The sequence below is a fragment of the Pristis pectinata genome, chromosome 5, assembly GCF_009764475.1.
Source record: "Pristis pectinata isolate sPriPec2 chromosome 5, sPriPec2.1.pri, whole genome shotgun sequence".
Classification (NCBI taxonomy): Eukaryota; Metazoa; Chordata; class Chondrichthyes; order Rhinopristiformes; family Pristidae; genus Pristis; species Pristis pectinata.
In genome coordinates, this window is record NC_067409.1 from 56858487 (window position 1) to 56885627 (window position 27141).

A 27141-nucleotide genomic window follows, 5' to 3' on the forward strand; every position below is an offset into this window, starting at 1 on the left:
AAAGGCATGGAAGGGCACCTCTGCGCTGTGGAATGGATATCCTGCACAGCCTTCACAGGAAATGTTAACTTTGAAGCTCCAGCAATGGCTAATGTCACTTAAGTTGAAGCTGAGGATTTTGAGGTAACTTATTGCTAAAGGTGATCACCCTACAGCTTAGGACTGTGCAGGCAGGGAGGTATTGGATGGCTGCCAGACAGACAAATCTCTAGTATATCCTTCACTCTGCCATTACCATCAAGCCAGGTGATCAGTAAGATAAGATATTTATTTATTGGTCACATGTACATCGAAACACACAGTGAAATGCATCTTTTTACATTACTAAGAATGTGCTCTGGGCAGCCCGCAAGTGTCACCACTCTTCTGGCGCCAACATAGCATGCCCTCAGCTCCTAACCTGTACGTCTTTGGAATGTGGGAGGAAACCAGAACACCCAGGGGAACCCCATGCAGATACACATGGAGAACATACAAACTCCTAACAGTCAGCAGTGGGAATTGAACCTGGGTCGCTGGCACTGTACTACTGTGAGCAGAAAGGCTTGCCGGGGGTAGTAACAGGCTTACATAAAAATGATGAGGTGACAGCCTCACGAAGCTGCGATACAGGACTACTTGCATGCCTAGCAACAAAAACAGTATGCAATAGAGAAAGACAGTGATCTCACAAACAACGGATCTGATCAAAGCTCGCAATCTTACTGCATCCAGTCATGAATAATGAAGGTTGGGAGGAGGTGGGTCCAACAACATGCATCCACATCCTCAACAATAATGGATGGAGATGTGATTCCAGGTTGGTGTGCTGCCTTACAGGTGCAGAGTCAAAGATTCACTGGGTTGCTATAAAAACATTGCAGAGGGGGAGGATGAGCAGCCAGAGGTCATGGGCCATATTGATATCAACAACGTAGGTGGAAGAGGGGATGAAATTTTAAAGAGATATGGAAGATAGACCTCAAAGGTGGTAATCACTGGTTTAGTCCCACTCCCATGTGCCAGTGAATATAGAAATAGTACAGTGCTAATAAATGTGTGGCTGGAGAGATGGGGCAGAAAGATGGGCTTCTGGCCCATTGGGACCAGTTCTGGGAAAGATGAGATTTGCAAAGGCTGGATTACGTAAGTACACTGAGGTAGTACAAAGAGAAGAACAATAACAAAATGCAGAATATAGTGTTACAGTTACAGAGAAAGTACAGTGTAGGTAGACAATAAGGTGCAAGGGCCACAACAAGGTAGATTGAGAGATAAAGAGTTCAGCTTTATCATACAAGACGTCCATTCAAGATTCTTATAACAGTGGATAGAAGCTGCCCTTGAGCCTTGTGGTGAGTGCTTTCAAGCATTTGTGTCTTCTACCCGATGGAAGCGGGGAGAAAAGAGATTGTCCAGGGTGGGAGGAGCCTTTGATTATGTTGGCTGCTTTCCCAAGACAACGAGAAATGTAGACAATAGTCCATGGAGGGAAGGTTGGTTTTTGTGATAGATTGGGCAGTGTCTACAATTTTCTGCAGTTTCTTGCGGTCTTGGGCAGAGCAGTTGCCATACCAAGCCGTGGTGCATCCGGATGGGATGCTTTCCATGGTGCATCTATCAAAATTGGTGTCAATGGGGACATGCCAAATTTCCTCAGCCTTCTGAGGAAGTAGAGGCGCTAGTGCGCTATCTTGGCCATAGTGTCTACGTGGTTGGACCAGGACGAGTTATTGGTGACAGTTACACCTAGGAACTTGAGGGTCTCAACCATCTCCACCTCAGTATCTTTGATACGGACAGGGGTGTGTACTCCGCTCTGCTTCCTGAAGTTAGTGACTAGCTCTTTTGTTTTGCTGACATTGAGGGAAAGGTTGTTGTCATCACACCTTGTCACTAATCTCCCTATCTCCTCCCTGTACTCTGACACATCATTATCTGAGATACAGCCCACTACAGTGGTATCATCTGCAAACTTGTAGATGGAGTTAGAGGAGAATCTGGCCACTAGGTCATGAATATATAGGGGGTAAAATGAGGAGCTAATGATACAACCTTGTGGAGCACCAATGTTGAGGATAATCATGGCAGAGGTATTGCTGTCAATCCTCACTGATTGTGGTCTGTTGGTCAGGAAGTCAAGGATCCATTTGCAAAGGGAGGTGCTGAGTCCTAGGTCTAGGAGTTTGGAGATTAATTTGTTTGGAATTATGATGCTAAAAGTGGAGCAATAGTCAATAAACAGGAGACTGATGTAGGTGTCTTTGTTATCCAGATGTTCTAGAGATGAGGGTAGGACCAGAGAGACGGCGTCCACCATGGACCTGTTATAGCGGAGGGCAAATTGAAGTGGGCTGAGGTTGTCTGGAAGGCTGGAGTTAATGCATGCCGTAACCAGCCTCTCGATGCGCTTCATGATGGTGGATGTCAGAGCCATTGGGTGGTAGTCATTAAGGCACGTTACCTCATTTTTTGCACCAGTATGTTAGTGAGGTTGCAATGCTGTAAGAGTGGGTTTAAGCTAGCTTGGCAGTAGGATGAAAAGCATATCTTCGAATGGGAGAAAAGCAGATTTAGAAGTGGAAGGCGGGAAACTGGTAACTGGAGTTTGGAAGCTAAAGCAAACGAGGATCAGAGAGCAAAGGAGTGTGGTTGTGCAAGGTGCTTAGTTCAGTGAACCAGGCAGATGAGCTGAAGTCATGAATGGATACATGAATACATGATGTCTCCGTGATTATTAAAATGTGATTTAAAGAGGGGTAGGGACAGCAGTTTATAATCCTGGTTGCAGGGTTTTCAGGTAAGATAGGGAGGGGAGTTAAAAAGGAGAGAGGTGCAATATTGGTTAAAGAAACAATTACAGCTGTAAGAATGGATGATAGTTAGAAAAATCCTCAAATGATCCTCCCGATGTAGGTTTTCAACCCAAAATGTCAACATTTCCTTTCCTCCCACAGATGCTGCATGATCCACTGAGTTCCTCCAGCACCTTGTTTGTGGCTCCAGATTCCAGCATGTGCAGTCTCTCGTGTCTCGACTGAGGCCACATGAGTTCCGTTTTAGAACATAAAAGGGCAAACACACTGCTGTTTGTGTACTCTAGACTTCCAAATAGTCCCAAGGAAATACAGGAGCAAATTTTTGAAGCAAATGGACTTTAGTGAGGCATTTGACAAAGTCCCTCATGGTAGGCTGATCCAGAGGATAAAGATGCATGGGATTGATCGTGACTTGATAGTTTGGATTCAGAAGTAGTGGTGGAAGGTGTGATTCTGGCTAGAGGTCCATGACTAGTGGTATTCTGCAAGGATTGGTGCTGGGGCTTTTGTTGTTAGTGATATACTGTATATATTATATATCACAAACTTATTAACCCTCCCATCTACATTTTAATCCATCATATATATACTTGGATTAAAATGAAGATGGGTGGGTTAATAAGTTTGCAGACAACACAAAGATTGGTGCAGTTGTGGACAGTGCAGAGGGCTATCAAAGGATGCAGCAGAGAAATGTCGATCAGTCACAGATATGGGCGCAGAAATGGCAGATAGAGTTTAATCCAAGCAAGTGAGAGGTGTTGCACTTTTGGAGGTCAAATGTAAAGGGAAAGTATACGGTTAATGGCAGGACCCTTAACAGCATTGATGTACAGAAGGATATTGGGACCTAAGTCCATAGCTCCCTGAAAGTGGTCACGCAAGTCGATAGGGTGGTAAAGAAGGCATATGGCATGCTTGCCTTTATTGGTCAGGGCATTGAGTATAACAGTAAGGAAATCATGATGCAGCTAAATAAAAATTTGGTTAAGCCGCACTTGTAGTATTGTGTGCAATTCTGGTCGCCTCATTACAGGAAGGATGTGAAGGTTTTAGAAAGGGTACTGAAGAGGTTTACCATGATGCTGCCTGGATTAGAGGGTATGAGCTATAAGGAGAGGTTGGACAAACTTGGGTTTTCTCTAGAGTGTCAGAGGCTGAGGGGAGACCCATGAGAGTCATAGATAGGGGAGACAGTCAGAATCTTTTTCCCAAGGTAGAAATGTCAAATACTAGAGAACATGCATTTAAGGTGAGAGGGGGAATGCTTAAAGGAGATATGCGGGGAAAATATTTTACACAGAGTGTGGTCGGTGCCTGGAACAGGCTTTTAGATATACGCATGAATATGGAGGGAATGGAGGAATATAGATCATGTGCAGGCACAAGAAATTTAGTTTAATTTGGTGTTGTGTCCAGCACAGATATCGTGGGCCAAAGGGCCTCTTCCTGTCTTGTACTGTTCTATGTTCTGACAAATGCAAATAACAAAGACAGAACCAGTGAATGATTGCAATTACCCCAATATTAATGAAGAAATGCATAGTTTAGGAGGGAAAAAGGTCTCAGAATCTTTAAATTGCCGTCAGAGGATATTTTTTAGGAAGTTTGTGACAAGGCTTAGGAGGGGAAGATGAAGGATATTCTGGGTTTAGTTTTAGGGAATGAAGCTGACAAAGTAGAAAGAGTTTCTGTTGGGAGGAGCAGTTTGTGTTTGTGATCATAATTCAGTTGGATTTAGCAAGCTGATGAAAAAAGACAATGAAAACTAGGAGTAAAGTTTCTACATTTGGGTAAGGTAATTTTTACTAAGCTGAGAAGTGATTTATCACATGTGAACTGGAAGGAACTACTAGAAGGTAAGTCACTGTCAGAGCAATGGGAAGCACTCATGGAGGTATAAAGGGAAATATATTCATCTGGAGTAGGATTGCCAAAATAAGGGTCCTTGTTTGACTAAATGTATAGTGAGCAGGATAATGTAAGAAGGAAGAAAACTAACAAGAGATAGGGAGCTCAATGCTGCAGAAAACTTAGAGAAGTAAAGGAATTGGAGGCGTGAAAGTGAAAGGAAAATTGGGAAAGCAATGAGAGTGTATGAAAGATAATGGCAAGTAAAATCAAACCAGATCCAAAGATGTTTTATAATTATTTAGAGAATAAGGAGCACAAAGGGACTTGCTACTTCTCCTGTAAAGGGTGCCCTGAATGATGGCAAACAAAGAATTTAAAGGGCAGGTCTTGCTTCTCTTGTGGTTTCTCAGGAAGTGGTGGTTAGAAAAGTTTGTTCATGACTGAGGCTAGGCTTATAAATCTACTCTACACCGCTTAAAGCCAGAACCTGCCTCTCAATTGAAAAGAGCTCTGTGGCTGCAGCAGGCCTTTGCAGTCATTTGGAATATGAATGTAACTTGCTGAAATGCACATGACCCAGGAAATGGCAGACTCCATGCTATCTGGTACTGCACTGGTGACCTTGGTGGAACTGGTGAAGAGGATGAGAGATGTGCTTTTCCCCGAGGGGCTATTCTGGAGTTTGCGTCATTCTTTTATTCAGGATGAAGGACAAATTTCTCACACATTTGCGACTTTGGAAGCTTTGCCTTCCTCAGAATGTTAGATTTTAATGGGTCCCCAAAAACTTCATTTGTAAATATTCTTTCAGAAAGAACCGAATCAATTATTTTCTTGAGTTCTTAACAGGAAAAGTACAGAAGTAATGGTAAATTAATTTTACTCCTTATCATGAAAGCCTGTTAACTGTGGCATGAAGAAAGTATTTTGGATACTGTACTGTCACTAATTGCCACATAAAGATGTGAAGCAGGTGGACCAAACACTGTGGCGATTAGAAGTGAACTGATATGGACTGGTTCTGAATATCTGTAGCAATACCTCAAAGTGATTGTTATCAGATCATTTCAAGGTCTTTCTGGATGAATAAAGCTGTTCAATGCTTGACTATGATGTAATTGACATGAAACAATGTCGAAGAGGAAAATATTTGCAAAATCTTGCAGCATCGTCATGAACTAGCACAATGATTAAAAATATTTTCTGGTTTATTGCAACAACTTCATTATGTTCATCTCCCTACTTCTCATTTTTAGAGTGGTGTTTTTCCCAGGTATCTGTTGAGTACCATTGAAAGAATCAGTGCTCATACAAATAGAATCATACAACCATCCGACCTGGAAACAGACCTCTCAGCCCAGCAAGTCTGTGCTCTCCATCAAACACCTATTTATACTAATCCTACACAAATCCCATTTACACTAATATTTTGCATTTTGCACAGAAAATAAATATCTTATGTGAATTATAAATGCTATTATATTATATAATTAGTGTATAACATACGCTATATGTTAACCACTAGAAGAACCAATCTCCTCCAAGAAGTAACGTTTACTTTCTCCTTTAATGCTATTGTGTGCTAGAATTATACCACAATAAATACAACCTCACACAATCAAACTCAATGGACAGGTATGTCTTTAACACGGAAGATATTCTACAGGAGCTATGTTGTTGCCTCCTGGGACTTCTCTGGGAGGATGTGGTGGACATCATGGTGGATGAGGTAAAATAAATTGGCCAGTATTTTATTAACTTTGGCCAAAAAATCTTTTACCCAGGTATGGCTCAAAGTAAAGCTAGGTCCATTTAAAATGCAACTTAAGTTAACTTGCAAAGCCCTAAATATAAAGATTTGCACCCTATTTTTTCCAGTTCAAAATATTGATTTACCTAATAACTCATGCAATCCAATAATGCTTTAATAATAATGTAGTAATGCATGAGATATGAAGTACAAATACTTTAAAAGGCATAAATCTGAAAATATTACAATTTAGTTCAGCCACTTTAATTCTCTTTTCCAATCCCACACCGACATGTCTGTCCTCAACCACCTCCACTGCCAAGTTGAGGCTAGATGCAGGTTAGAGGAACAGCACCTCATATTCCACCTGAGTAGTCTGCAACACTGAATTCTCCAACTTCTGGCTACTGCTCCCCCTCTGTCCCTGTTCTCTTTTCTCTCTGCTCCTGATCCACCTGGCCCTCATCACCATATTTCTTTCCCCTCTTCTTCCCTCTACATCTGCCCATCACACACATATTCCTCCCACTGGTTCTCTTCCCACCTCCCTCCATGCTCTACCTTCCCCTCCTATCAGATTCCATCACCTTCAGCCCTTTGTCACTTCCATCTATTACCTCCTAGCTACTGACACCATTCCCACCTTCTGACACCTTCCCTATCTGCCAAACACACCCCCTCACCTGGATCCACCTATCACCTGCCAGCTCTTGCTCTGCCCTTCCCTCCACCTGTTTATAGTAGCTACCTCCCTCTATCTTTCAGTCCAGGTAATAGGTCTCGACCCAAAAAAATCAACTGTCCATTTCTCTCCATGGATGCTGCCTGACCTGCTGAGTTCCTTCAGCATTTTGTACGCTGCTCCAGATTCTGGCATCTGCAGTCACTTATGTCTCCAACTCCTTTTTTCTACCACCCTGCCTCAGCTCCCCACACATAATCAATGTTGAAAGGCAATGGTCTTCCATTCTGAATGACGGGTCAGGTCTATCCAAGTTGTACTTCCAACACCACTACTTTGCTATTTGTGCTTCCTCTCTCAAAGACTTCCCATTACTATGCAAACATTATTATACAAACATTTAACATATTTGGATTATACACTCTATTATGTTAACAGGAGGCCTAACCTATTCATGCTAAAGGAGCTGGCAATTCATGTAAAATAATGAATTATGAAATTTCATACAATTGCATAAAATACTTATGCACCAAAGTTGTGTACTATTGGTTCCTGCCTACAGTTAAACTTGTATTTTTAATGTATCAATTAAAAATTGACTATCACTGGAAGAGTTAACAAGTTACATTCATTACCCCCAAGGCAGAATTGGTATGGTGAATATACAGAAAATATTGTTCATAAATATACACAATTTACAGATACATCATTTCAAAAGCAATTGCAGTGTCACTGTTGTTTTGTGGTTCTTGATTAAGAGGCAATGAGGTAGCAAAAGATATCGAAATTCTATTACTTTCCATCACAGTGTGATGCATTGGATCTTTCAAAAATCCAGGTTGCGTACTCACTGCCCTGAGTGACCACTTGTAGACATGTGAATCTGTTACATCATGTGTGTGATGCAGAAAGCCATTGGGCATGCACTGTAACATTAAATAGTATGAAGTGCTCACTTTAATGTCACTTTGTTTAAACTCTCTCCAGCTTATGAAGTCCACAAATGCTGCAGACCTTGAAAGATGAAAATGGTTTTAACTAGAAGATTGTGGCCTGCTTCATCTTTAATTAAAGGGCCCAGCTCTACCTGACCTTTGGATATCCTCTGGATAAGTACTTTCTTTAGGTTTCCAAAGTTAGTAATTACCCCCAGCCACCTCCCTGTTGATGTTCTCTAGCCTCCCCAGTCATCTCCTTAATGTCCTCTCCTCTCAACTTTCAGTCCTCCAAATCATCACCAGCCCATATCCCCAAGCACACCCCAGCTCAACAACTCAAGCCCCTGCCACTTTACCTGCCACCTCACCATCCAACCATCTCCTTCCCTGCTCAACTCTCCCAGCCACAGAACCTTCCCATCTATCAAATTCCTACACCCCACACCCCACACCACCACCCCCACTTCCTTTCCAGTCCCAAGACACTGCTCCCGAGATCTCCGCTGATCTCCGATGGTGGGAGTTCATGTAGGAAAAGACCTGGTATGTATATCATGAGAATGTGGTTCTACTGCACCAGTTCCTGCTCTGTTGCATAATTATTGGGAGTTGACCATTTTTATCTTCTGGCCTTTGGCAATGATGAGCTGTTTTTTGAAGAACTGTTATTCCTTTTGGTTCCTAAGCTCCTCGTGGTTTTTGTGTAGATCTTTCACTGCAGTGAGGATGCAGTGAATGAATCCTTACAGCACTGTCCTGGAAATTTTCCTCATTTGCTCTTTTCCCAAGGAGAAGGACATCACTCAAGTCTCCTCAAACAGAGGCCCTCTGTAACCTCCCTAAGCTAGCAGCATGCTACAAGTTGTTATTCATGTTTGCAGCACCAGTATGAACAGAGCAGAAGTATAATACAATTTCTTTCACTGCACTGGCTGGTTGGTTTTGGTCCTGCTGGACAGCTGCAAATTTGACAATAGCAAGTGCCACATATCTGCAAGCACCTCCTTGGATTGGGAAAGTCTCCTGAATCATTGCTCCACCACTGGCATTGTAGGGGTAGTATTCGCAGAAAGCCTATTGTGACAGACCCTCCTGCTCAGAGCTCTTCCCTTCTTCTTCCTCTCTCTTGAGCCATGCCACCCTCTTCTACAGGCCCTCTCCTCCTCCCATCTCCCATAGTGAAGGCAACCAAGCTCCCATCTCTGAATGCAACTAGGTTAGGCTCAATTAAAATTCAACCTTCAGCCACAGCAACTCTTAGGAGTTCTGAAATTCCAATGTTGAAAATAAACCGAAAAAATGCTGGAGGAAGTCTGCGGGTCATGCAGCGTCTGTGGAGGCAAAGGGATACTTGAATATTTTGTGTGGACACCCTGCATCAACTGCCCTTGTTCTTGTAGTCAAATGCTAAATATACTCAATGAGAAGTCATTGGAATATGCAATTCATTTACGAGCCCAAAGTTGGAGATTGCCTATGCACAGGCCTTGACCCGACTTGAAACTATTCATCAGTCTCAAGATCATTTGGGAGTATGAAGCCATTTGGGCAGAATTTTAAATTTGTGGCAGGAACATTGTTAGGTAATGGTGTGAACTTCCATTCCTCATGCCAGGGGGTGTTTACCATATTGCCCCGATGTCATTGACAGTAAGTGGAATTATAGGATCTTTAGATATCACCTGGCTAGAATTGGTGTCCGAATACTGCACAGGGCAATAGTAACTCTGACGCAAGATCCACCTCAGGCTTGATTCCCTTAATATTCAAAAATCTATGATGAATATACTCAGTGACTGGGCCTCATTAGCCCTCTAGGGTAGAGAATTCCAAAAACTCACTACCCTCTGAGAGAAGAAACTTTTTCTCATCTCAATTCCGAATGGCCAACCCCTTACTTTGAGACTGTGACCCCTTGGTTCTAGACACATCATCCAGGTGAAGATTTGTTTCTGCATTAATTCTGTCAAGTCACATTAGAATTAAAAACTGAAAATGCTGGAAACACCAAGTCAGGCAGCATCTGTGGAAAGGGAAATAGGGTTAACACTTCTTATTGAAGACCAGAATGACAGAGGGTAATGGACCTGAAGTTTCTCTTTCCATAGACGTCACCTGACTTGCTGAGTGTTCCAGCTTTTTTTTTCATATTTCCTGTATCTGTAGCTTTTTCTTTGTTTTTCAAGTCATGTAAGAATTTTATATGTTTCAATGAGACCACATCTAATTTCCCTAAGCTTTAGTGAGCACAGGTCCAATCTGCTTAATCTCTTGTCATCAGGCAATCCCCCGACACAGGAATAAATCTGGTGAACCCTTGTTGCACTCCCATTATTGCAAAAACATCCTTCCTTGGATAGGGAGAACAGATTTGTAATCAATGTTCTAGGTATGTACTCTATAATTGCAATATAATGTCTTTACTCATATCCTCAAATCCCCTTACAATAATATCCAACATATTGTTTTGCCTTCCTTATTATTTTCTGTAACTACATCTCAACTTCCAGTGATTTGTCTACAAGGATAACCAGATCTCTCCAGATGCCAACACTTCCCTATTTAAAAACTATCTGCTTTTTAAAAAGTTGTTCTACCAAAGTGAAATACATCACAAGGACAATTCAGTTAAGTCACATTCCTTTCCTCTTACCCTCTAATTTCTACAAAATGCTTTACTTCATGTATCCGATTCCCTTTTGAAAGCCACAATTAAATATGCTTCCACCATCCTTTCAGCTAGTGAAATCCAGACCTTAACAATTTGTTGCATTAGCAAGATTTCCTTTATGTCACCTTTGTTAATTTGTCAATCACTTTAACCTACAGCTCAAATCCCTTCTTTCAGTGGAAGTTTACCTCAGATCTGAAGGCTCCTGCACCTACATTAGAACTCTGCCCTTTTGTACTGCCTCATTCTTCTACCAAAATCTGCCATCTCACCCTTTGTCGCATTTCATATGCCACATGTCTACAAATTCCACCAGCCTGTCTATGCCCTCTGTCTCAATCACTCTCTTCCTCAATATTTACCACACTTCCAAGTTTTGTCTCAGCTGTAAGTTTTGAAAATGTGTCCTGTATATTCAAGATCAACCTATCATATATAAGAAGATTTGCCTTTTACCAATCCCTGGGGTATGTCACTCCAGAATCAATGTCTGGGAACTTCTTTTTCAGGAAGGATACATTCAGGTGTCTATGGTACCACCACCTTAGGGTCACAGATTCATACAGAGTTCCTTTGGACCATGAATCTGCACTAGCCATCAAGCATCCTACACTATCCTATTTTATTCTTCCCAACATTCTCATCAGCTCCTCTCACATTCTACCACCCACCTCCACACCAAGGCAATTCACATTGGCCACTTTACCCACATGACACTGCAATGTGGGAGGAAACCAGAGCACCCAGAGGAAACCCAGGCGTTGAAAGGAGATTGTGCAAACTCCACATAGACAGCACCTGAGGTCAGGATTGAACCCGTCCATGCCACCTATCTGTTCCAAACAAAAAGCAATTATAATGTTGAATCTTTCTCAAAAGTGGTTGAGTTTACTATCATCCCTGCCATCTGCTTCAGGTTCACCAAGATGCATTTGGGTAAGTGTGATTTTTTTTAAGAGTCCTGTATAGGTCAATGCTACAAGACTGGACTTCAATGGGTCAAGCCAAGAACTGATTTCTGAAGATTCTTCATTCCTTAATGTCACATCCATATTTCCATCACTGATTCTTCTGACACTGTGAAGCCAAGGAATGAAAGAGTGTCACAATGATGTGGAAGGTGCTTTCTTGAGATTGTTAAACTTCTTCCCTCACTACGACGCATTCCTGAGATTCAAGTTGAGACCTTTGTTGGAATTGTTACCTTACTGGAGAGTTGACAACTGTACCATGATGGCAGAGGAAGGACTTGTAAAAGATTTCCTCCCAGAATCTCTTTTTGCTCTTTTATTTGACAAGTCACATTGTAATGGAGGAAAACCTAATAATTTAATTGTGGCCTCAAATAACACTGTAATGTTGTTGATTTTCGACATTACCAGCATACTTATCAACAGGCAATGCATGGTTATGTCAAATTGAATAGGATTGTTGTTTCAAATTGTTTTGTTTCAAGTGCAATTTTGCTTGGGTCTTCGCTTCCTGTTAAAATACATCAGATTAATGGATGAACTAAAATTTAAATGCTAGCATAAAATTTACAGTTTTTAATATAGTGACATTCTCTTTGCTTGTATTAGCTTATATTAAGATATAATTGTTACTGATCTGACTTTTCCAACCAAGGTCTATTATAAATTTCAAAAGATTGTACGTAATGCAACCATCAACTTCGAGAGCTGTTTATTCTCGAGAAATGAATTATTTCTTAACAAATAAAAGTTACCCCCTTAAAAATTCCTTTTTTTATTTTTTTGGAAGAGCAGGAAGATAGAAGAGGTGGATGATCTTTCCCTGTGGATCGTAGTCATTTTGAAATCATATCCAGCTGTATAAAAAGAATGAAATGCTGACTCGAACAGCGACTGAACAAACTTAACCGCTGTTCCCATTGTGTCCGGGATCGAAATCTCTCCATCCAGTTGAAAAATAATTACAGATTTCAGTATCTCGCTGTTAATTAATGCTGAAATCGATGTCTTGCCATCAGTGAAAGTCAAAATGTCTCCATAACTCAATCTCAATCTAACATCTTCACATTTATTTTCAGGATGATAAGAAGCCAAGGCTGCAACAAGGAGGGGGTGGCGAGGCCGTCTGTTGCTCTATTTGTCTGGACATGATTTTTCTTGCCGGTTTCTCATTTTTTAAGTGAAATAAGAGACCTCTGGTCTTTGTTCCCTCTAGGCTCGAGTCCCGTGTGAAGAATTCGCTGATAAAACTGCGCATCTCCAGACCAAAGCCAGGCTGCATACCTGCCTCTGAGAACTGCAGAGCGCCTCATGTTAAATACTGCCGCAGTTTTAACTAGAAATTTCACTTCAGGGCGATTTTCAACTGAGACATGCAATGTCACAGATGAACAAAAGGTTATCAGTACATTAACGTGCGATATTACTGATGATGTATCTGATTTCATATCCTCAATAGACAGAAAGGAATTTGAGTATGTGGCATCTTCTGTAACCCTCGGGTCCTGATAGGGGGCCGCGCCTTATCATCTGGGAAATCTCAGACACGATTACAGTTAACACCATAATCTATATATAGTGCCAATTCAGACAGGTTGCAGGACAGAATTAGAGGTTTTCTCAGAATAATACATACTTCAAACAAATTTGCATTGCTAATAAAATCACTGCACAGTAGGCAGGCTGCATTCTGTCTTAAAATATTTTGGACACTTTCTCTTTGGAAGATGCAGCCAAACCCTCTAGAACACGGCACACCCCTCCCCCAGCACACAATATAATTGGGTTCATGTGGTGTAACTTGAATTTGGATCTGCAGTCACAATTCGATCCGTTTCTTTAAAAAAACTGACAATTAAATGCACTTCCGTCAAGCCACGAGTACAGTTTGGATGCAGTCTGTCTGACGAGAATGAAAGGGTTACCTTTTACGAAAGCAATTTAAAAGATAACACTTGCCACACCATCAGAACGAGGGCAACTCCGAGGGGTGTTCGCTTTTCAATGAAAAGGACATTCGGGCTATTTTAACAGCAACATTATATTTAAAGAGAAATATGTAAGCTTTTCAGGAGACTATTTGCGTTCAACTTCACTGGATGAATCTGTTTTCAGAGAAAATCGGCAGAATTTTGGATTAATTAATGTAGTTGACATTTTGAATAGAAGGACGAAATGTTTCTCATCCTATTGTATCTGATGAAAGGGTTTTATTGGTTCAGTGCTTTGTAGGTTATAGTCCTGTGTAATCTTACAGTCAAGTTGTATCAAACCATAAAAACTGATATTGGTGTAAATTAAAAAAGAAATTCAAAATTAACTGCGTGTGTATGTCTTATGATGTGTATACTTTAGTTCCTTTTGATTTAAGATACACTTAATTTGATGGCTACTCTACTTCAGGGTTGCAGTTCAACTGTTGCCGATTTGCTGACAGCGGGGGAGAGAGAAGGAGCATCTCCCTTTACAATGCACCCATACAAATCTTTATGTCAACCCTCCTGTACAGGATCCGTTTCTCTACCGTGTGCTGATTTGTAATTTTGGCTTTGGGCAGTTTGCATACAAGATATGCAAGTATTAAAATTTAAGAATTAAAAGGTTAAAGTGTTTAAGACTCTTTTAAAACTGAATGCCTCTCAGATTGAGATCAAGGAGCCGCTGGAACTCTTGGGATAAGGGCGTGAGTCTCAGTTTGGCATAGTCTGAAGTCGTTGTTTTTTCTCCCCACTAATAAGTCGAAGTTTCTACCAAATCCATTGGAATTTAATGACTGGCAAGCGGTTGCCACAAACACCCATACTTTCCGATGCAAGTTATCGAGTCGCCGATGAACAAAGCTAATATGCTACCCAGCGCAGACAATTGAACTGTTCTGTTCCTCGGGTTCACACACGGAGTTGCCCCTGTTTTCTGGTCTTGCTCGAATACTGCCGGCAGTTTGTTGACATGGTCTCCCTCTTTAGAAAGTGGGACAAGTATTAAATACCCCACCACAGCCCCCTAGCGAAGTGAAGCCCGAAATGACAAAGCAGAGGGCTGGATTCAATTAAGGGTTTCTGGAATCGTCATTCCAATGATGCTGTGCCAGTAATCTCCTGGCAGGCTGTGCACATTGGAACATGCTCCTCCAATGGATCTGTTGAGGTTGAAAGTGCTAGGCCATTGGGTTTCTATTGGTTAAGGGGATGTCCTGACACGCAGACAGGGATCCTCCTGTACTATAAGAAGGGTAGATCACGCTGGAGATTCGGCAGGAGGGTTCTGTAAAGTCTGGAGTTATCGTCGCCTCTGTTTTATGCTTGCTGGGTAAAAGTCTGGGCTATTTTTCACAAGGAGTCTGCATGTCTATCATTTAGACATGCTCAGCTTTGTGGATACACGGATTTTGTTGCTGCTTGCAGTAACGACGTTCGTAGCAAGAGGCCAATATGGAGACGAATGTAAGTGCCCCTTTTAAATCTGACAATGTAATGTATATGTTTGCTTGGAGGCTGCAGCCCAGTAAGATAAAGCATGCCAGATTCTTTCAGAAACCCGAAGTTCAAACTAATCAAAACGTATCGCAGTGAAACAAGAATAATAAAAGTATAAATCCCGTTATAAATCCTGTAATTTGCAACGAACAATCTATCTTAAACAAATAACCATTACAATGGCAACGTATTTGTTAAACGCATCTGCACATCGCTTACTTCGTACATACTTTTTCTTTTCTTTAAAAAAAAGTTCGTAGATATTTGCTTAAAACGTAATTCGTAACGAAGTACTCAGAAGCGGGTGAGACAAAATTTGAAACTAACGAAATACAGCGAATGGGTTTTGCGGGCAGCATTTGCAGCTTTTCTGCTTCATTGAGCCCAGGTGTCATAAGGTTGTGGAGTTAACTTCAGATAGAAAAAAGTAAGACATTGTAAAGGATCTGTTTTGGGCTGGATGGAAGGGAGGTGGGGGGGGGGGGGGGGTTACTTAATAGCAACAGATGTCAGTAATGTTTTCCGTGACAACGTTGAGTTGGGCAGAGAGGAGGGAACGAGTATTTTGCGGACACCGCCACCACGCGGTACTGTATTCACTGTAATCCGCCGTTTTGCCTCCCTGTCGAGGCAGACTGCAAGTGCAGTCGAAGTTAAGGGGTTTCAGCAACTTCTGCTGACAGTCCAAAGTGAGCAAGCAGTGTTTCGCGCGCCTGGATTTTTATTTCCCTGGTTCCACCCATATGATGTGGCTACATTGGCCCGTGGAGCTAGTTAATGCAGGGCGACCTTGAGTGTCCAGTTTGAAGGCTGACTTCTGAATAGTTAGTTTCGAGAAGTACTTTTGTGAAACCTTAAGAAGGCGTGGTCTCTGCGCAGAAGAATTAGTGACAACGTGGGAGATCGGTAGTAAGAATGAGGGAACATCTGCAGAACCTCAGTACAGATTCACTTCATCATTTCCCTCAAGTGTTTAGATGCAGAATGTGTGTGGTGATTTTTTTCCCGTTTATAACAACGTTGTTTCAATTTGTTTAATATATTCGACATATAATATGTTAATATACAATCTATAGTACAATTGAATTAACTTGCCTTTGAATATATGTGTGCATATACTTACACCTTTGTACCTACCCTGGCAATGCAAAGATCTGAAAGTCAACACATGAACTTTGGAGCCTCCTGCTGGTAATTCGAAGTAGTTGCCTAGTTGACCCTGGTTGGAATGGATTTGTGAAAGCGGTGGGAGAAATGAATCTTCACTTCAAAATGAAAGTAATTGTGAATTGGCCAAATTAGCTGCGTAGATGCAACATTACAAATTAATGTTATTTTTTGACGTTTTCACAGGAATCACTTTATTCTTTTTTAACCAGAAGAGGATACTACCCCAATTTTTATGTATTTTGTGCCACATTTGAACATTCCAAGAAATTTATTTCTACTTCTGCCTCTTTTTGAAGAGTTAATCTAATTGTTAAGTCCAATCTTTAAGGTTACTACAGTCATAACCTTCTGGTGTGCAATGTGTTCATGTTGTTTCGTGCATCTTGAAGTGCCATTCACCTGTCTCAGGGAGAAGCCTATCTTCAGGTGCAAACCCAAATTTCCAGAGTAAGCTCAACTTGTATTCATGTAAGAGTATATCTTTCATGAAGCATCTATTTCAATGAACTTGGCACAGAAACTTTTTTAAAATATTATTTGGCATAGTTGCAAGTATGTGGTTGACCAGTTAAAAGTCACTCCCACCACAAACCAAGCAGATATATCCTGTTAAGCAGCAAGTGTGCTTATACTGTTAAACCTTTTAGGAATAACTTGGTCTCAGTCCATTGAAATTGTTTGTGTATGTGTATACATATATATATTTTTATATACACACACACACACACATGTGGTTTGTGACCTCTTGCCATCATCATCCTGTTGCAGGGCAGATCTAGGAATGGTGTAGGGTGAATCAAAGTGCAGGAAATTAAAGGCAAGGAGGTGTGTCTGGTTGGCTGTGTTTGTGTGACAGCAGATCCCCTGGCAATAACATTGTTGAGTCAGCAAGGTCACTGCCAGAGTCAGGGGGCGGAACTGCCACCCGGGTGCCAACTTGACCCAACACCTCCAGGCTTGGCTCATCCTCCAAGCAATAACTTTTTTATTTTCTTTCAACTCATTAGATAACTAATGTCAACATTTAAGCTGACTCTAATCTGAAGCATGATAAAGTGCTCATTTGCACGGTAGTGTAGCGGTTAGAGTAATGCTATTACATTGCCAGTGATCGCAGTTCAATTTCTGTCGCTGTCTGTAAGGAGTTTGTACATTCTCCCCATAACTGCATGGGTTTCCTCCGGGTGCTCCGGTTTCCTTCCACATTCCAAAGACGTACGGGTTAGTAGGTTAACATGGGTGTAATTGGACAGCGTGGGCTTGTTGGGCTGGAAGGGCCTGTTACTGTGCTGCATAAATAAAGTTCTTTTAAAAATGATTTTTTACCTATACACATTTAATTGTTTGCATTTAGTTTAAATACTACTAAATATGAGCTAATCTAATTAAACAATAATTTTAAAGATGAGATAGCCATTTAAATGTTCTTTATATTCTTACAATAAGCATTAAAGAATTAAAGTACATTGGCCAATGTAAAATGTTTCCTATAATTACATCTTTTGAAATAAATTCTAAAGAAAATTGTCAGCCTTGCTTTTAAAAAATGGACTCAGGAAAGGGGCTGGTCAGTAGTCTGAAAGTGAGATTTACACTGTACTTAAAAATTAACGTACTTGGACTCACATAGTTCATGATCAAGACAGATGTACACCATGCTATTCACTTGTATCAAATAATAAGAGCAGAAAGACAGAAATGTTTAATTGATTTCCCAAAACGTTCTGAAAATTAAGTTGAAAATGTATTTGCTGTTTGATCGATATACTCATGACAATGGACATAAGCTTCAGCCAAAAATGAACTTCTCCTCTAACTTACACAGTTTATCCCAATTCATGGTTGATCCAAATCCTCGTTATAACAGAAACTAATAGGATATCAGTTTTTCCACTATCTAGTTCAGAGGTACTTTAGGCCGCTGCATTCAGCTTTAATGAAATGAGTTCATAATACAGTCAAGAGAATTAGCAAGGTTCATTCCCTTTCAACTTCTTTCACAAATAACGTTCTGGATATTGTCTTTGCTATTCCTTTGGCTCTGTTGTCAGTAAGGACTCTATGTGAACTAAATTTAAATATTTTCGACTTGGGTGTTAGGATGCAGATAACACAATCATCACATTTTATCAACAAACAGCAATCCAGTTTATTGATGTCACAAGCACAACTAATCATGAGAAAGATATGAGCATGGAATTCAGCCATATTGAATAAAGTCTTTCTCTACCTATGACAAACTTGATCTCTGACAACTTAATGTAAGTGTCAGAAAAGAGGAAATGTTTTATTCTTCTATAAGTTCACCAAAAATATTTTTTTTGAAAATATACTTAGGATTTCAAAATTGGAACCAATTGCCAAGCATTTAGTTTAGCCTTTGTCCAAATCACAGTGCAATTATTCATTATTAAACCCTGGTTAAATTCTGAAATTTCCTGACCAATGTCAGAGTAGGAATGATTTTATTATTTACTGATCACATTTTTATATATTTGAAAAGGATCATGGACATATTTCTCACAAAATCTTAAATCAAGTATAGAATAGCATAATGGTTTATAAGAACTAGTGAACATAGTTCCTTATTTTTCCATAATCACAAAGCGAATTCCATTGTATAAATACTACTAAATAAGCTAGGAAAAGTTCACAACAGTTCAAGATGTTTTTTTTTAAATCTACAGTGTTGTGTGTATTAACTGTACAGTTTTTTTTGTGTGGCAAATTCCTAATTAATGTCTTCTTTTCTTTTTCTTCAGACAATGGAAGTGATGTAAGTGTTGAATTCTCAGAATTCTCAGAAATTCAATTATATTTTTACTTTGTCAAGGTAAGGTAATTAAATGTATTTATTTTTTTCTTATTGCAGGATTACCAAGATGAATTAATGGTATGTATAATTATACAATGACATTATTAGTATAGTGTGCACAAGAACTCTCTATAAAGGAAATTTCTATAAACTGTTGAAAGGCAAACATGAATAGTCTCACCCCATACACCATATACAGTCCAATTAAACTGGCTCCATTCCCTCAGTCATTGTAATGTAATTCCACATGTCAGTTGCAATACATTTTCATAAGACGTGCTTTTCTATGGTTTCTGTTGTCAATTTGTTGGACGTTCACTATAGCATCTATACTTTTTTATATCCTATGTACTGTGTACTTTTGTCTGCTAAGGAATATTGTGCTCCTTTAGATTTCTTTAAATGTTTTTTTAAAACTCATCCTTTATGGGAAAACATATACTGATCCAAGGTGCATGATTGATGCTTGTCTATTGTCACCATAGTTAATCTAATCAATAACAGCCATGAGTTAGATAAATCCATTAAAGACAGATAAATAATATGCCACAGGTTCTTACACTCTGCCATCTATGGTGTGTTTTGCCAGTTTGATGGAAACAAAGAAGCAGAAAAAAGTTAAAAAAAAAGACTAAATAACAAAAATAGTCAGTCTTCCTTTTAGAATGAAAGTGATATCCAGCTAAAGCCATTCCAACTCCACTTCCCACCTGCTACCCCATTTAAGAGCTTGCCCATAGGGTCAATAGCACTGGAATTCCCTCAAAAATCACATCAATGTAAAGCATAAATTTTGTATGTTTTCATTTGCCTGTTTTTGTTTCTTCACCTTTGATGCAGCTCCCTTCTCTCTAGCACATCTTCTCTGGGCTGGATTGCAGGATTGCCCACTGCACAGCCTTGTGGGTGGTTGTCTTCCAGAGACTGGAGACCCACTGGATGAGATCATTTTGTTTTCCTGCTTCTGCAAAACAGAAGTCCATGTTTAACAATAGGTTTCTGCCTTTTCTGAATCAGAATTTAAACAAAGCAGACATATGCTCAATCTTACCCCATTGCTTTTACCTTGTGTTCTGGTGCAGGAACAGACTCCAGTATTGAGCAGCCCCAATCAAGTATTTGCTGGGCCATTGTGAAGCAAGGAAGTAATGAACTATATCATCACACTTACCCAATTTGTTTGCTTACTTATCCTAATTATTTGGAGAGGGTTTTTTTTTAATATTGCCACTAGCCACATTATTTCCACACAACGTTGGGTAGTGACAATGAACAAAATTGAAATGGGACATTAAAAACAATTTATCTACTTAGTGTATTTCTGCTTAAAGTGAAAGAAGCAATACTGCAAAAATGTCTCTGAATGACTTTCAACTTCCACCATTTCAGTGTGCATCTATTTCATTGTAAGATAGTTATCTACCTCTGATTTTATAATCATTTATGTAAATTTCTTTCTCTCTGAGGATATCCTTTGCAAAATGCTTCTGCTCATGCCAGTTGAGACTCTGCAATAGCACTCTTACCTCTGATTCAGCGATAGGCTCAAACCCCACTCCACTGACTTGATGGTATGATCTACGCTGACCTTTCAGTGCAGTACTGGGGGAGGTGCTGAACTGTCAGAAGAGCTTCATTTTGAAGTATATTAAAGCTGAGCTCACCTACACTCAGATAAATGCAAAAGATTCCATTTTATTATTCAAACATGTTCAGGGGAGTTCCTCACTTGTCCTGCCCTCAGCTAATAGCACCAAAACTAAGATACAGAATCATTTTATCGTTGCTGTTTATAAGACCTTGCTCTGGACAAAATAACTGCTTATTTCCTCATATGAAAAGCATTTATGTAGTGCCTTTCATGTCCTTTTCAGGATGTACAAATGTACTTTAAAACCAATGAAATACTTTTGGTTGAATCACTATTCTAATTCAGGGAATACAATAACCAAATAGTGGAAAGCAAACTCTCATAAACAGCAAAGTAATAATGACTTGATAATCTGTTTTTAATAATGTTGAGTGACAGACAGTTATTGACCAGGTCAGGACAAGGATAATTTTCCCAATGATTCTTTGAAAAAGTGGGATGAGATCTTATGCAGCCACCTAAGACAGGTTCTTGAATTAACATCCTGCCTGATCTTTTGGCAGTGCCAATTGAGATTTGTGTGTTGAAGCCAGAACCCTTCTGACTCAGAGGTGGGAGTGCTAACTACTGAGCCTTCAAAAGTACACACACCACTGTAAAGAGTTTTAGGATATCTAGGAAAAAATGTCATATAAATGCAGGCTCTACTTTACATCTTTCTCCATAAGCATGCTGGTAATAAGATTTTAGTGGACATAAGAACAGCAGAACTATAATATATCAAAGCTGTAACTACATGGAAGAATAACATACCAGAACAGTTTGAATTATGCTACAACTTTACCTACCTAACCTGATGCAAACATTTTTGTCTCTAGGGACCACAAGGACCCTCTGGCAACCGAGGCCCATCAGGAGACAGGGTATTTATGCTTCGATTGGTTTTGTTTTCTTCAAAGAGATTTTTTTTTGTAATTAAACTGAATTAAATTTGTTTTGGAGTAAATGGTTCTTCTCCGGAACATTATTTGACACTCCTTCATTTGATTTATGTTTGGCATTCATTCAACATTGCCAGTTATATTGTGTTGTATGCCATTTTAATGAACTTATTTAACCTGAACATTCATATGATACTTCTTAAGCCTTCCAGCGCATAGTCACAATCTACATTCTTTCTATCATAGGGTCCACGAGGACCAGACGGTAAAGATGGAACCCCAGGCAAGCCAGGCCTTCCTGGACCTGCTGGACCACCTGGCATGGTAAGTTACTACTGATTATATTCAGAATGGCAATAATTTTGAATTACAGTCCATTAATGGGCAATTCATTAAGCCAAACATATATACGGAACCAAGTAATGTTAAACAATTTCTACCAACTCCCATTGTTTCCCTATAACCAAAAGGGATCAACAAAGAGAGCTAAATTCTTCACTTCCTTTCTGTTTTCTCTGCACATTCAATTAATTAAATGGTATAAATCAAGAGTTATCAAAAGCAAAATACAATGGAGTGTATTTACTGTTGTCCAAGACTTATCCAAGGACCAATTCTTCTAAGTTATGAGGGTAACAGGTTAAGGATTCACCTAAACTGCTCTTCTAAGTGTGCAATATTGTGGCATCAGTGTATTATACTGCACTTTCAAAATTCCATTTCACTGAACTGAATGGAAACAGATTTTGGAAGTGGAGTAAAATGTTTGGTACTCCAATATTGTGCATTTAGTGCAAGTGACTGAGGACAAATTTCTCCCTTAGCCAGTGAGTGCTGGAAAGTGCAAAGTGGGCCAATCCCAGCCAAACTACACCTTATCGTCACCTGAAATAGAAAAGGCATGGAATACAAGAACTGAGACTTTATGTTGCAACATTATAAAACACTGGTTAGGCCACACTTGGAATATTGTGTGCAGTTCTGATCAGCACACTATAGGAGGATATGATTACACTGGAAAGGGTGCAGAGGGGATTCACTAGGATGTTTTCCTGGATTAGAGGACTTTAGGTATGGGGAGTGATTGGGTAGGGTGGACCTGTTTTACCTGGAGTGAAGGAGGCTGAGGAGTATCTGACAGAGTATATAAGATTATGAGAGACATTGATAGGGTAGATAATTGAAAAATATTTGCTATGTTAGGGATATCAAAATCATGAGGGCACAGGTTTAATGTGAAAGGGTGGGGTTTTAAGGGGATCTGAGGGATAACCTTTTTACACAGAGAGTGGTTGATATCTGGAACTCAATACTGGAGGAGGTGGTGGAATCGGATACAATTGCTGCATTTAAGGGACACAGACAGACAAGGTCCTAATGCAGCCAAATTGGATTACTTTAGATGGGTAAAAAGGTCAGCATGGATGCAATGGGCCAAAGGGCTTGCCTCTGTGCTGTACATCTTTATAACTCTATGAAAAGCACGTACGTATATTTCCACATATTCAGGGCAGAGATGGGAATTGGTCACAAAGCAACTTCCATCCTATTGGATATTGTTTCTCCCTTACTAAGCTAGCAAATGATTTTATGGCTCCACCTGTTTTAACCTAAGGAAAAATGTTAAGCCAACTACTTTTTTTAATTTTGTTTGACAGCTAGTGAATATTTAGAAGTTGACCCTAATGAAAACAAGAAGAGTTTAAGAATGTAGTTTGATTTCTCCGTTCCAACTAATACCCTATCCCCCACTCTAGACCTTCAAGATTCTGGTTAGTGGGAATGTTAGCTTTACTTTGTATGTAAAAATGTTTTGTGTTTAGATTTCAGTGGTCAATTCTAAATGTGTATGTCCAGATGTGCATGTGTTTGAAGCACTCTTCAAATAATGTAGCCATTGTACTTTTAAGATGGCAAATATTCCCAGGACTTCAAATAAACTGATAATGTTGAGTCCTTTCAAGCAGTAACGTACTTCTGTTCTTTTCAGAGCTTCGCTGCCCAGTACAAACGGGATGAACAAACACCAGGAATCATCGTATGTATTTACAACCTCTTCTGTAATCATCCCACAAAACTTTAGGCTAACTTTCAAGATATAATTCTCCCAGCACAGAAACACAATTCTATAGAACATGAGACCTAGAAAGAACCACAAGCTTATTGCTATGATTATTCAACTCAGAAGTTCCTACAAGTGTTGCTATTCTGTGGGATCGTGGGTTTACAGAACAAACCTTCATGTAACTCAATATCTACACCTGTTCATTTTAGTGTCCTGAAATAAATATTATTTTAAAGCTTTCTCTTTAAAAATGTAACTGTTTACAGAAAAAAACTCAGAGGATTGATTATCATAAGAAAGGTTTAGAATGCAACTTATATCTGTGAACTGACAGAATATACCAGAGGATATGATTTTAAAGCTTTCAAACTGTTATCCTACCTTGTTATTATAGAAGTGATAATTAGCCCATATGTTCTGTGGAAACGTTATTGCTTCTGTACCAGATGTTCTACATTACCAAGTCACTTTAAAATAGCATCCTGAAGAACAAGTATACTGGAAGCACATACAGTATTCCCCAACTATATAGGTTCAAGGCATATAGAAAATATCTTTCACTTTGCATCACTTTCTTGTCACTGCATTCTCCTTAGATGCACTTCCACTGATTAGTTCTCCATACATTTTAACTCCCACTCAGTGTAACTGGTCCAGTGAAATAGGTTACAGTAAACTCCAAGATTAACACCACCAAGTAAACCAGAATTCTGAAACATCAGCCCGACTGGATACTAATTCAGTGGTATTTGGGCAAGCAAATACAAGAAGAATCCAAATTGCATCCTCTTGCTCACTCTCTCCAAATATTGATAACCTTCACCATAATTCCATAAGTCCCTTTCCAAATAAAAGGTAAGCGATAATACCCAATAAAAGATGCCCAATAAAAGATACTTGGAGTACTTTAGTTTTCTTCAGTATAGTTAGTTTAGTAGAACACATAGTTTAAATTAAGACCTTTCCATGATTTATAGTTTAAATGCAGCTAAAAGTATGAGTAATAATGAAAGTCTCATGAGTAACCTGTCCTCTAGTTACTATCAGAAGATTTGGTTCTATTTTAGTAGACAAATCTCATCACAACAATGGAACAAATTTTGGTCACTCTAACTTTAAAACAAATGAAAATATCTTCATTATTTTACTTTATTGTTAATTTTTTGGCATTTTCCGATATACATTTGTTATGGAAATCTTGGCTTGTCTGGTAGCTACCCCTTCAGAAGATTTGAGCTCCACTCCCGTACTTCCACAAAACACCTAACGTCACACTTAATGCAGTACTGCTGGAGTGTTACGTTGTTAGAGGTGCTGCATGTCTGGTTGTACCCAGCTATTGTTTTCCTTTAAAGTCCCTGAAATAATTACAATCTTTACATTTATCTTAAATTGAGAGAAAATGCAACATATAAACATTGATTACATTGAATGAAACATTACTGGTTAAGGTGCTGTCAATTCAGTTTTATTTCCCAATTTAAAGTCAGATTCATGAGTGATTTAGTTTTTGAGGGTTGAAGTTTTGAATAGGGGCTACTTGATAACAAGTTAACACTTCTTACAAGTTCATTACTTCATCAGTCACTCTAGCTCAGTCAGAATTGTTTCCTTCTCTGCTGTGTTTATTTCACTAAATATGGGCTTTTGTTTTAATCATGATTATATGTTGTGTACTAATGTAAGCATAATGTATCTTTTTCAGGGACCAATGGGAATGAAAGGACCACAAGGAGCCCCTGGTGCTCCTGTAAGTGTTATGTTCTCTTGGTATTTTAATCTCTATCTATTTATAATTGAAACTATGCAACACATTGTACTACCTCCATTTGACATTTTCGTGTTTAAAGTTAATTTTGAATACTTCCCTCTTGAATAATTGTAACCAAATACCTGTGCTCCCTTTCAGGGTTCTCCTGGCCCTCCAGGTCTGCCAGGCATTTCAGGTGAAGCTGGTTCTTCGGTAAGTACACTTCAAAGCCAAATTTTCCTTTAGTCTAAATTAAATAATGGATCTTTTACTTACTATTAATTTTGATTTTCCTCCTGTCCTTTTATTGTCTAGGGTCCAGCTGGCCCTCGTGGTCCTCAAGGTTTACCTGGCAAGCCTGGTGAAGATGTAAGTATACGTTATAAATGCGTAAAATGCGAATCATAACAGCATTCTTAAATAGTGATCACTTCTCAACTGCAACTACTTGGCTAATATCATAAAGACAAGAGAACCTAAGAGATAAGGAAAAGGAGCAGGAGAAGACAATACAATCTGTTGACCCTTAATAGGCATCCATCTCAGTTTTGGACTAGGAATTCTGCTAAAATTTTTAATAGTCATGACTGATCTGATCTTTGCTTAGATCCCACTTTCCTTTCCATTCGTCATAACATTTGATACCCCTGTAAACCAACAATTTGTCTTGAATATGGTCAGGAACTCAACCTCCATAGCTCTCTTGGGTAGAAAATTCTAAGGATTCATGACTCTCTCAGAGAAGCAGTTCCTCCTCATCTATTTTAAATGGTTGGCTCCTGGTTCTGAAACCACAAACCCTTGTTCTAGTTTCCTCCTAAAGGAGAAACAATGTCTTAGCGTCAACCCAGTTAAGTCCTCTCAGATTTTATATGTTTCAATTACATCACCTCTTATTTGTCTAAATTCCAATAAGGTTCAACTTGCTCAACTTTCCTTCCTAAGACATTCTCTTCATGTTTACTTTTAACTGTGAACTTGGAATGTCCTGCAGCCTTCCTTTGCTGGAAATGTATCAGAATCTCTGGTTCAAAACTGAGATGGCTACTGTGAACGGAGAAAATATTTCCAAATATTGTCTATGCAGTGTAGAGGGGCGGCATGGTAGTGTAACAGTTAGCGTAACTCTAGTACAGCGCCAGTGACCTGGGTTCAATTCCTGCCGCTGTCTGTGAGGAGTTTGTACATTCTCCCCGTGTGTCTGTGTGGGTTTCTTCCGCGTGTTCTGGTTTCCTCCCACATTCCAAAGACATACAGGTTAGGAGCTGTGGGCATGCTATGTTGGCTCCAGAAGAGTGGCAACACTTGCTGGCTTCCCCCCAGTACGTTCTCAATAATGCAAAAAGACGCATTTCACTGTGTGTTACGACATACATGATTTTTTGTGAAAATAAATTCCATATTTCAAAGAATTACCTAGCTTTTGTTGCCTTGGAGTTTTGGGTTCTTAAGTGTAATTAAGTGTACTTAAATGTAATCACTTAAGTAGCAACAGTTTTGCTGGAGTTTAGGGGGTCAAAGTAACGATGAGATGCAGTAACAACTTTGCCAACACAAAGATAATATTGCACATATGCGATTGAAGCCCCTTTTGGCAAGCATTTTATTTCTTAATATGCACCACACATTTCTGAGCACTAAAGTAAGAACATAAACATCAGAGGAGACA

The 27141-nt window shown here is 39.5% G+C and overlaps 1 protein-coding gene across 1 annotated transcript in view; it reads left to right on the plus strand.

The window, feature by feature from the left end:
- The first annotated feature begins 15025 nt into the window (after window positions 1–15025).
- Window positions 15026–27141, plus strand: part of col1a2 (collagen, type I, alpha 2) — a 50591-nt gene continuing 38475 nt past the window's right edge. The window contains 9 exon segments of the mRNA XM_052016928.1: window positions 15026–15107; window positions 19073–19086; window positions 19183–19203; window positions 21595–21639; window positions 21904–21981; window positions 23648–23695; window positions 25428–25472; window positions 25632–25685; window positions 25788–25841. Coding sequence (XP_051872888.1) covers window positions 15026–15107; window positions 19073–19086; window positions 19183–19203; window positions 21595–21639; window positions 21904–21981; window positions 23648–23695; window positions 25428–25472; window positions 25632–25685; window positions 25788–25841 — 441 coding nt within the window.